This window comes from Lacerta agilis, chromosome 10, assembly GCF_009819535.1.
Source record: "Lacerta agilis isolate rLacAgi1 chromosome 10, rLacAgi1.pri, whole genome shotgun sequence".
In the NCBI taxonomy this organism is placed as follows: Eukaryota; Metazoa; Chordata; class Lepidosauria; order Squamata; family Lacertidae; genus Lacerta; species Lacerta agilis.
The window spans coordinates 13,069,177-13,081,038 of NC_046321.1; the positions used below are offsets into that span (position 1 = coordinate 13,069,177).

The 11,862-nt window shown below is 42.5% G+C and overlaps 1 protein-coding gene across 1 annotated transcript; it reads right to left on the minus strand.

Annotated features, from left to right (window-relative positions):
- Nucleotides 1-10,656: 10,656 nt before the first annotated feature.
- Nucleotides 10,657-11,575, minus strand: CAPZA3 (capping actin protein of muscle Z-line subunit alpha 3). The gene has a single exon (XM_033162787.1). It carries the CDS (start codon nucleotides 11,573-11,575, stop codon nucleotides 10,760-10,762), a length of 816 nt encoding a protein of 271 aa, XP_033018678.1. The 3' UTR covers nucleotides 10,657-10,759.
- Between the last annotated feature and the right edge of the window lie 287 nt (nucleotides 11,576-11,862).

Below are 11,862 nucleotides of genomic sequence, written 5' to 3' on the forward strand. Positions count from 1 at the left end.
CTACTTTGTTATTGTCATAACTTATTTTACTTGTGTGAGCCAATGGTATTCAGTACGCATAAAGGCCATATGAGAGTTGCTTTGCTGAATCATTGTTCTGTGTCAGTCCCAACAGCCAAGTCAGATGCTTCTCAGAGCTCATGCAGGGAATGCAGGTGGCAATATTTTCCATTGTTTACCCCTGCAATCTGGTGCTCTGCAGCATGTTACTTCTGTACATGGAGGTCCCATTTAGCTCCTGTGATCACTACCTATCAACAGAATGTTATCCACTAGGACAGTGTTTCTCCACCAGTGGGACTTGGGCCACTTTCAGGTGGGCCTCAGTGCCATAGCTGTCAACTTTTTCCTTTTTTTAAGGGAAATTCCCTTATTCCGAATAGGATCCTCGCAAGAAAAGGGAAAAGTTGACAGCTATGCTCAGTGCCATGACCTGTTCAGTAATTCCTCACTTGCCTGCTGCTAGTCATGCCAGAGCTATTTCACCTAACCAGTGACAGAGAATCTCAGAGGAGGAAGAGGGAAGAATGGTTCCCTTGACAGTAACGGCTAGGGGCATGGAAGAAAATTAGAAATAAAAGGTTAATATGCCTAATGATTATAATAATATAATGGGTATAGAAGGGGTAAGAGAGAAGTGTTATAGCAGGGAGACATGAATATACGCAGAGAAGGAAAGGGAGATGAAACAGGGGAACAAACAAGGTCCAAGTCGAGTGTGAAAACACAAAGGGAGAAGAAATTGCAAGTGGTGGGTTAAAATGTTTTTGAGACGCATGTGGGGGTGAGAAGAGAAAACTGTGTTTTGAGTAAGGCATGTTAAACTGGGTGCCACAACCCTCTAATCCCTGGATCCAGCAAGTGTTAGAATTTAATCAAGGCTTCTATTAGAATAGCTAAACTAGCCTCCTGGTGAAGTGATAACCTGGGTGATGGGCCGTTAAGGGGCTTGGTTCAAGGTGGCAAATGGGTGGGGGCCCCTTCCTCGAGGATAAAGCAGTGAACTGGAAAGAGAGTCAGAGCAAAGTTTGAGAGCAATGTTTGATTTCTGTTTCAATCCAAGGCTGTGGGTATGGGAGAAAAAGACCCTTGGGGTTGTTAATGCTGTGAACCACCATCATAGGCTTAGGTTGTATATTATAAATTATTATCATAAAGACACTACAGTCTCCGCTGTGCCTTATTTTCAAAAGGAAACACAAACTTTGGATAAGTACCTGGAACCCATGGAATCTTACACTGCTCAAAGATTGGGGGAGGGGGCATGCAACAATAAAATAAAACACCACCTAAAATAGGAAGGTTGTCACAATACCTCCAGAGCAAATGTCTGTACTGAGCTTGAGGAATGCTGACCTATGGAACTCCTTTCCAAAAGATAAATGCTGCAGGAAAGAATTTAGGAATTTCTGAAGACTGAAGACCAGTAGAAAATGATGCTAGTAATTGCCAGCTGATTATGCCCAACTCTGATCCATCTACCATCATTTTGTGACTGACTTGACAGCCATTTTGTGACTGGTGGGCCTTAATAATTCTCAGCTGTCTCAAATGGACGCCGGTGATAGAAAGTTTGTGAACCCCTGCTTTAATTTATATTTCAAGCTACCCAAGCTAGTGACGGCCATTACGTCCTGGGGCTGTGAATTCCATTGTTAAGTGCACACTGTTACGATGCATGAAAGTTTAAGCATGCAATCTCTCAAACACCTCAGATCCTTCGCATTTTCTAAGATATTCCACGATTAGAGGTGCAGGGCATGCCAGCCATGGAGATATGCAACAGGCTTAACATGAGAGCGATTGGTGTATTGCCCATTGGAATGAGATGAATGTAGTTTGGGAAGTTTGCAACGTGGACATTTTTTGTTCCTTGCATTCTTTATTTATCTGGCATGTTGAGTGTCATTAATGCCATCTAAGAAAAACAATGGCCCAATTTTCTGTTTTATGAGCAGCTGCCTTGTGCTATACTTTTTGAATCCAGTAAAATAATTCCTTAAGAAAACAGTTTGCAGTTTATAGCTCACTAGTGACTAAGGTCCAACATTGCTTGATTTAAGGTTTCATTTCGAAACCTCTGGGAGCTAAAATGTATGTGATGCTCGGTCACATGTAGCTTGTCCCCATTTAGGAGGAAAATGCCGAGACTGGGCTAAATTGGGAAAACAGCACTGGAGGCAAGTGTTCTTAACCCTTCCCCGTATGCCATGCCTTTTGCCTTGCAGGGCAAAAAACAGCGTGGGGGGATTTTTAGAAGAATGGCAGGTGTGGAAAGGATAGTAATCTGCCACTGAGTTGTACTCCGGTTTTCTGCTTTAGTTTGCAGATCCCATAGCTGTGTTTGGTCAAACACAACGAATGTCCGATGCAAACTACATATGACAATATTATTTTAATGCACTGGACAGGGAAGATGGTAGTGGCAATATCGTTGGGTCTAAGAGCACATCAGGGAGTTGTACAGCGTAACAGCAACACGGGACCACAACATGCAGGAACGGGAACAAAAATTGGAACTGGAATCGGAGACACTATGCACACAAATGTGCAAATTCAGATTCTTCAGCCCCAAACCCTGTCCAGAACTCCAATTGTGACCTATATTAAATAACAAAGTGGATGTTTTTTTCTTTGTCGCTTGTAACTTAGCCAGCTGTAGGTTTTCTTGGCTTCTAGGTTAACACACGCAAATCATTTCCCACTGAAGTATACAAAGGTGCAACTGTGTAGTAAATGAGCAGTACTTTTAAGCATAAGTATGGAGGGTGGCTGCAAGAGAGGACCTTGTTATTAGAGGCCCCATTATATGAAACGCTCTCCCCAGAAAGGTCTGCCTGGCACAAACATTATCTTCTCAGCGCCATTCTTAGACATTTGACTGTTAATGTGTTGGCTTGATTTTTATGTTGATTTTGTTGCTGTGAGGTTAGGAAGGATTTTTATTGGAAGCTGTGTGGGTTTTCCTCAGGATCGTTTTTAGTTCTGTTTATTATGATATAGCTGCAATTATTTTGTATTTTGCATGTTTTGTATTTCTGATTGTAAATCGCCATGAACCCATTTTTGGTTTATGGTTATGTATGCATGTAGCTATGTAAGTCCTTTGACACGCAGACATTCTAAAAATAGAAACAAATATGTGATGAAGGGGAACCATACCGGGGTGAAGGTGTCTTCTTCAGTTTGTCCCCGTGTCAGTTTCAGCTTACTGGTTAGTTTTTCTAGTAGGGCTGTTTCCCATACTGCTTGGTACCATTGGTCCATGTTTACTCCTGACAGGTCTTTCCAGTGTCTGGTTATGATGTTTCTGGATGCTGAGAGTAGATGGATTATGAGTTCTTTGTGTTGTAAGTGGGCATTATTGTCTTGGAAGATGTTGTAAGACCAATTCTGGGGTGATTTCTAACACTTGCTTGGTTATTTTACACCCCCCCTTTCTTTTCTAATGTCTCACCAACACAGACTTATAAAAATGTTATATGGAAAAATTCGAGAGAGACATTGTACTACCTTTGAAAATCTTTAATAAAATATTTTAAAAAAGAAACAAATATGTAAATATCTTCTTTCTTTAACCTTTGGGATTCTTAACAAACACAGGCTCAGCTTGCATATTTCATTAATAAATTAGTGAAATTGTCATTCGTTTTATCTCTGTCTATCTATCTGTCTATCTATCTATCTATCTATCTATCTATCTATCTTTCTATCAACTCAGTTTAACTTCTTTATCTTCTATGTCAATATTTTGGCATTCACACCAGACTTGACAAATTTGCAAACTATCTGCAACTAGAGAAAGAAGTGCTGTTCATGAAGTGTTTTACTGCTGCCTTGAAACATAAGGTCTCTCCATGAACTCTGAGTTGTGTTCCTGAGTGTTGTGGATGGCTCATATTTCAGGATGGCCCATAGCCATAATTTTCAGAAAGCTTATGGATAAAAGTTTTTCCGCTTTGATGAAATGGATGGCTGAACTGAATATTTTGCCAAGTTCAAAGTTTCAGCAACTCTGTACCACTATGATTTTGATATCTCTATCCAGGTGCATCAACGGGCCATGATACTTGCTGAGTCTTACAAACTAGGGCTACTATCCACCACAGTTAGGCAAAATTGGTGGGCTTATGCACTCCTAACACTGTGTTGAATTGTAGGCCAATGCCATTAAGGTCCTCAAATATATTTTGGAGGTCCCGAGCAACAAAGATGCTAGGTTGGCCTCAACCAGGGCCAGGGCTTTCTCGGTATTGGCACCGACGTGGTGGAACAGTCTGTCACAAGAGACCAGGGCCCTGCGGGATTTGGCATCTTTCCGCAGGGCCTGCAAGACAGAGCTGTTCCACCTGGCCTTTAGGTTGGTTTCTGTTTGATAGTTATGCTTCATTCTTTTATTGGTGGGCTATTTGGAAATGAGACTGCAGTTTTAATTTTGAATTTTTAAATTTGTATTTTAAACTGTATTTTAAATTGATTGTTTTTGTTTTTGCTGTGATTTTAATTAGTGTTAGCCGCCCTGAGCCCGTTTTTGGCTGGGAAGGGCGGGGTATAAATAAAAATTTATTATTATTATTATTATTATTATTATTATTATATTATTATGCTGTAACTTGAAATGTACAGCAGAGAAAAGCATTCACTGATGAGTAAAAAGAAAACGATTATTTTAGATAATATTTAATTATTTATATATAAAAAGCCAAACATTCTTCAAAACTTTAGTGCATGAATTAAGACACTTGGGCAGCTGTGACTACATAATTTGCTAACATTACAGATGTTAGATAAAATAAAGAGAAATGAGGGGACAAGTAAGTGCTTTAGGCACAGATGAGAACAGAGGAAGAATTAGAGTGCAGTGACATTTTAGGCACTTTTAAAAAATGGGATGTGCATCTAGTATGATTGATTATCATTTCAAATGCTGCGTTGCCTTTTTAATCTTTTTATTTAATACCATTCTCGCGAATAAAGCCGTGTGTCTTTGTGGTTTGAAAGTCATTGCAGACATGGTGCCTTGGGAGTTCTCACAAAAACACAGCAACCCTGGGTGGGTGGGGGGGATGGTCTCCATTTATTTTCAGCAGAAGAAGCTAAAAAGAAACCCCCAAAGACAATAAACAGATGTCTGAAATAAATATTGATTGAATTTCAAGGTTAGTAAATTGGTTAACGATGAAAAGATGGGTGCCAGGGGCCGATTGTGTATATGCATCTGGATCCATTCTTTGATCATAGATTGCAGGATACTTAATTCAGGCCTTCTCCTGGATTACATTGTGATCCTGACCATGTCTACTTAAAATGAAATCTTATTGATTTCAGTGGGTATTGCCACAGGTGCCCGGTGCCCGATGGGACTGGTGGAGAGGCCAACATTCAGGAACACAAGTGCAACAGCATTTCCCCCTCTTGTGCTCCCCAACAACTGGAATTCTTACGCATACAGTACCGTCTCCAATACTGGAGGTAGAACACAGCCATAATGACTTGTAGCCACTGATCAGGGCCGACCCTATCATGAGGCAGAGTGAGGCAGCTGCCTCACATGGCAAATTTTGAGGGGTGGAAAGTGGTTAGAAAGTTGTGTCATGTGGTCTGCCCTGCAGCCGCTAAGCTAGCTTGCTGTCATAGCATGGCCAGTGCATGTGAGATAACCTGCCTTGGGGAGGTATGTTCCAAAGCGGGCAGGAGATCCCGATCCATACTCAGCAGCAGCTTCCAACTCAGCTTCAGGTAAGCTGAAAATGCACCTGAAGGCCATAGCCAAGGAGCTGCATCGCTGCTGGATTCCTCCCACAGCGCTGGGGTGCAGGCCTGGATCTGGAGCGGGATGTAAGTGGCACATCTTGTCTCAGGCGCCGAAAGGCTGGCACTGCCATTGACACCCTACCCTGATCTATTGAAGCCATTGCACAGATTATGCATTGTGTGAAGAAGGTTGGGAGAAGTGCCATCTGCACCAATGGACCAGCCTCCACTGGCACTCTCAGGCAAGTGGGGCTAGGACAGGCATTGGCAAACTCGGTCTGCCAGATGTTTTGGGACTACAACTCCCATTATCCCTGACCACTGGTCCTGTTAGCTAGGGATGATGGGAGTTGTAGTCCCAAAACATCTGGAGGGCTGAGTTTGCCTGTGCCTGGGCTAGGACTACAGCCTTAGCAGGCTAGAGGGCGATCTGGGAAGAGTAAGCAGCATATAAACACATGGATCCAATCCAATCCCGCTATCTGGTGTGTTTAAAGCTTCAGATCTGGATGTCTGTTACTTTTGAAGGATCCAGTGCATGAAGGCACAATGAAGTCCCCCTGCATTTGGAGAGACAAGAGTTATTCTTCAGCTCTGGCAGCCAACAACCAAAATTTTGGCACTGGCATCCTATTTTATACTTCACATTTGCTTGCAGCGAGTTTCCATTCTGTATAGAAACAGTTCATACCTTTTCAACACTGCGGAGGCATCTTAATGTATTTGCTTGTGTAGCTTTTCTTTCTTCGTCAGGGGATCATAGAATTGTGGAGTTGGAAGAGTTTTATTTCCCCAGGCAATATGGTGGCTCTGTTCCAAGAATGACAGAAACCACCAGTCATTTTTGGCACTGCGAAGTATATTCTACTTTATCCAAATTCTGTTTCTTCTCCTACATTGCAATTATCCTTCGGCTCCAACAGCTTTCTAAGCTATAAGCTCCTTAAGTCTGATTTGTGTGCCTTAAAACTATTGTATTTTCATGTGTGTGGTGGGGTGTGTTTGTGTGTGATGTGTCCACCCAGGTTCAGTCATCTGCAGACCAAAATGTCATCTGCTAGTCAAAATCCATTGTAATAATATTGTGCCACAGCCAGAATCCAAAGATGCACCTGGCTTGCTCCTTGTGCTTGAGGAGATTTGGAGTTAGGTTTCTCAACAGCCACTCCTGTGTCCCCATGGTAAATCACTTCTGGCACTGAGGAAGAATAACGAAACAAAAATCCCATTAGGAATGTACAAGACTGGGTGTGCTTAAAGGAGGGCTCTGGGTGCTTTATTTGGTGATTAAAGCCTTAAATGACTTACACCTGAAGTATCTGAAAAATCCCCAGCTTCCCTACAAAGCTTTGCAGATGTTAAGAGGAGGCCCTGTTGCCCACTTGGCCACACTGAGACGTTGGAGTGGAGACAGCTCAGAAGAAGACTTTCTCTGTGGCAGACCTCAAGCTGTGGAAATCCTTCCGTAAAGAGGTGTGTCTAGTTACAAGTAGGTAGCCGTGTTGGTCTGCTATAGTTGAAACAAAATAAAAAATAAAAAAAAATTCCAGTAGCACCTTAGAGACCAACTAAGTTTGTTATTGGTATGAGCTTTCGTGTGCATGCACACTTCTTCAGAGGTGTGTCTAGTTAGGGACAGGAGAATCTTTCAACTTCAGTTTTTCATTTTTCCAATCTTGACTTCAGTTCTGCACATTTCCACATCAGTTTGCAATTACAAAAAAATAACTTCGTGAACAGTCACCAGCATTTGAGTGTATTTCTTCCCTTAATATACAAATTATTGCAAAGCAATTTCCTCTGATGCATTTTTTTCATGGCGTTTTCAAAAATACAGGCAACTTGCCATTTATGCATGGGTTGTGTTCCGAGGCACAGTGCGCATTGTCGGGATGTGCATAAGCTCACCTCGGCCCGTTCTGGTGCCAAAAACACACCTGCATCAGCAGTTGTGCGTGTGCCGCATTTGCACAAATGGGGCGTTGCCTGTACATGCATTTTTAATGCACATATTACCCCAGTATATGCATCTTTTACACCTCCTTTGGCTAGAGAACTGCACTGCAAAATCTGGAGAAGTGCAAATTCCGAAAGATGGCTGTGTTTTGTTTGGTTCACATATTTCAGAAAGTGCAAATTTGATATGTCTGCCTTTAATGGGAACGGAATAGAATTTCTCCGCCATCACTACTCTAGATCCATCTTTACTCAGCTTCCAGCTGTTGAAAAGTATTTCTGAGACTCGTGCCTTATAATTGTTAATGTTTGACTTTTGTTGCATATGTGTGGTTATTTATTTGTATTGCTTGTGTTGTAATCCGCCCTGGGATCACCTCAGGGTGAGAGGTGGGGAATAATCATAATGATGCTGGTCTACAGTTTTGGCTACTCAGAATTACTGTTTGTCACCAATTGAGGAACTATTTTCATTCATCTAGGATTTTGCTACAGAACACAAAGGCTCTATACTGGGGGGCTCTATACTGGGGCTGGGGACCTCATAAGTATGTTGTATCTCTTGCCGACAAAGGTCCATATAGTTAAAGCTATGGTTTCCCCAGTAGTGATGTATGGAAGTGAGAGCTGGACTATAAAGAAGACTGATTGCGCGAAGAATTGATGCTTTTGAATTATGGTGCTGGAGGAGACTCTTGAGAGTCCCACGGACTGCAAGAAGATCAAACCTATCCATTCTGAAGGAAATCAGCCCTGAGTGCTCACTAGAAGGACAGATACTGAAGTTGAGGCTCCAATACTTTGGCCACCTCATGAGAAGAGAAGACTCCCTGGAAAAGACCCTGATGTTGGGAAGGATGGAGGGCAGGCAAAAGGAGAAGGGGACGACAGAGGACAAGATGGTTGGACAGTGTTCTCGAAGCTACCAACATGAGTCTGACCAAACTGCGGGAGGCAGTGGAAGACAGGAGTGCCTGACGTTCTCTGGTCCATGGGGTCACGAAGAGTTGGACACGACTAAACAACAACAATCTCTTTATGGGTTTGTAGGCTTGTGAGACCTTTCACAGCAAATTTTGAAGATGTGCAGGGGAGGAGGAGAATTGTCTGAGCAGAATTCTGCTGGTGCAACATGGATGCAACATTTTACTTTAGCCTGATCCGCTGCCAAATACCTGGGGATGGAATTTGACCCGTGTCTAAATCCGCCAAATGCATAATAATCCTGTCCAGAAGATTGCCCATTGCACTAGAAAGGATTGCCACCTTTGAAATTGCATGCCAGGAAATATATATGTATGTCTCTTAAATGTTCGTGCTAATGGGAACCGTTTGCAAAGAGAGGGTAGTAATTCCATGAAGATAACTAAATGACAATGGACCATGAAAAACTCATTATAATATCCTCGTGATTAGTGGCCTACTCGGTGCACTTAGTGACTTCCCTTATGCACATATTCTCCAAGGCAAACACTTCAGCAAATGTAGCAGAAGTGCCAGTGGGGAAAGGGGGAAAGAAATCTTAATGAATAAATAATTCAATTGTCTAAGACAATGTTCATATTACACTGTTCCCCCTTCAGGTATCACTTTTCTTTGTCTAACTGGGCAGTGTACAGCTGAATGCTAATGGCTCTCAGAAATGTTCCTGAGCTTTTCATGATGGGCTGCAAAGCATGTCCTTAAAGCAACTTGATAACAGCCTAGTTCTCACTGTGGTGCCTGAATTACACCATAGAAGACTGGAAGTGGAAGTGTGAATATTCCATCAGTCCCTGTGCTTAGAAGGCTAGCATATCAGGGAAAACGGAGGGTTGTTTTTTTTTTTGTTATGATAGAAGTTTATAAAATTATGCACACAGAGAAAGGCATTTCTTCCTCTCACAACACTAGAACCCACAAGACATTGGAGGCAGTAATGCTTCTGAATACCAGATGCCAGAAACCACGGGAGGGGAGAATGCTGCTTGTCGGTTTCCCACAGGCATCAGATTGGCCACTGTGTGGTCAGGATCCTGGACCAGATGGCCCGTTGGACTGATCCAGCAGGCTTTTATGATTTCATCATCATTTATTTATACCCTGCACATCTGGCTGGGTTTCCCCAGCCACTCTGGGTTGCTCTCAACAGAATATTAAAAACGCGATAAAATCAAACATTAAAAACTTCACTAAACAGGGCTGCCAGATGTCTTCTAAAAGCCAGATAGTTGTTTATTTCCTTGACATCTGATGGGAGGGCATTCCACAGGGCAGGTGTGACTACCGAGAAGGCCCTCTGCCTGGTTCCCTGTAACTTCGCTTCTCCTAGGGAAGGAACTGCCAAAAGGCCATCGGCGCTGAACCTCAGTGTCTGGGCTGAATGATAGGGTGGAGACGCTCCTTCAGGCATACTGGGCCCAAGATTTATCTCTAGCACCCCTGCAGTGGGTCAAAGTCCTCTCCAGAGCTGTCCTTATTTCTTAATCCATTTAATCAATGTAAATTATTTGCTACATAGAGCGGAAATAATGCAAAACCCAGTCAGCTCAAGCAAGCCACTCTGCTTCATATGGAAAAGGAGAAAGGGGAAAGTTCTTAGGATCACCAACCACCCAAGTGTATTCAGAAATATGGAAGCAAGAAACGAATCTAGCTCCCTAGTTTTCTCCAAAGAACCAGCTGAGGTTTGCAAACGGTTGGATGTTTAAAGAGAAATAATATTCTGAGATGTACATATGCAGTATAGGGCTTCTCTCTGTTTTGTCGTTCCGCTCTCCATCTTCCTTTTCATATTAAAGGACAAAACCTTATTTTGCAACGGATGCTGGTATTTTGCCCAGCACATGAGGAATGAAATGAAATAACTCCTGGCGAGACACTACTGACCTGCGTACTATTCATTCTGCCGAAGGACTCTGCATTCCCATGAACGATCAGGCAATAAATCAAGGGAATCAATGTGAATGTACTCAGCGATTGTTGTTTTATTTGGCCAATATTTCATTCACACAAGACACTTCAGCAAGCATAATGGGACATCACTTCAGGATGCCTTCACCTCTCTCCTCTAACTAGTCAGCAGTTTATCCCAGTTGATGACAGTACGAGTGACTGGGAGCGGTCTGCGCAGTGCTCTCCATATTTTATCTGACAACTTCTGGAGCCTTTCCACCAAATCACTCTGGAATTTGCTCTCTTCGGCTTCAACTAATTTCACAAACTCTATAGCAAACTGGACACGGCCAGTTATGTATATGGACTCTCTAACATCTTTGCTTGCTGTCCAGTGGAGGTTAGCTTTCTTGAAATAGTGTGCCTGCAGGTCAATTTTCCCTGTGACCTGTGCTGTTGGCGGTGCAAAAGCGATAGTCCACTCAGATTTCCAAATGGCATTGCAGATATCATCGTTCCGATGGCCTTCAATGCAGACCACGAAGAAGGGGTTGCTTCCGACCATTTTTTTGTAGACACGGCAGTCTCCTGAAAGGAAGTGTCTCCTCATGTAGGACTCCAAAGTGATATTGAGTGTTTCTCTCCATAACTCTGCGCGATCTTTCCTGACGCTGTGATAAAGCAAAACTTTATCAACTCTTTTGGTCAGGTGATCAAACCTGAAGGAAAGTTTGATCTGTGGATCAAAGAAGCGGTTTCCTCCAAGGTCATTGTAGCGAGTCACAAGAGCATTCTCCCCTTTTACACGCACAGCTGTGAAGTTGTTCCTGGTGTGATTGGCACACACCTGAGCTGCCTCGTACCTCATGAGATGATCGTCATGTGCCAAAATGCGGAGGTCTTCAAAAACATTCCTGTATTCACCTGGGGGAGCCTGTTGAAGCAAGCTGCAGATGACATTTGTTTTCCTGCTCAGATAATTCACAGTCATTAGACATCTCAGTATGTCTTTGGAGTGGTAAAGCTACCTATGGAATTGAAATGAGAGGAGAGGGAAGGGACAATAAACATCAGCTCTTTTAAATGTGTAAAGAAAAATATTGTTTGCTCTTTAAAAAACAAACAAAAAAACCAGCACTAAAATGTTGGCTTCATATCACTGGCAAAATAGCACCAAACATTTGTGCTCCTGAGCTTTTTCTTATCTTCATCTTCAAAGCTTTATCTAAACACAAACTAGAACCAGTCGAGGGCTTTGGTTCAATACAGAATTTTCAG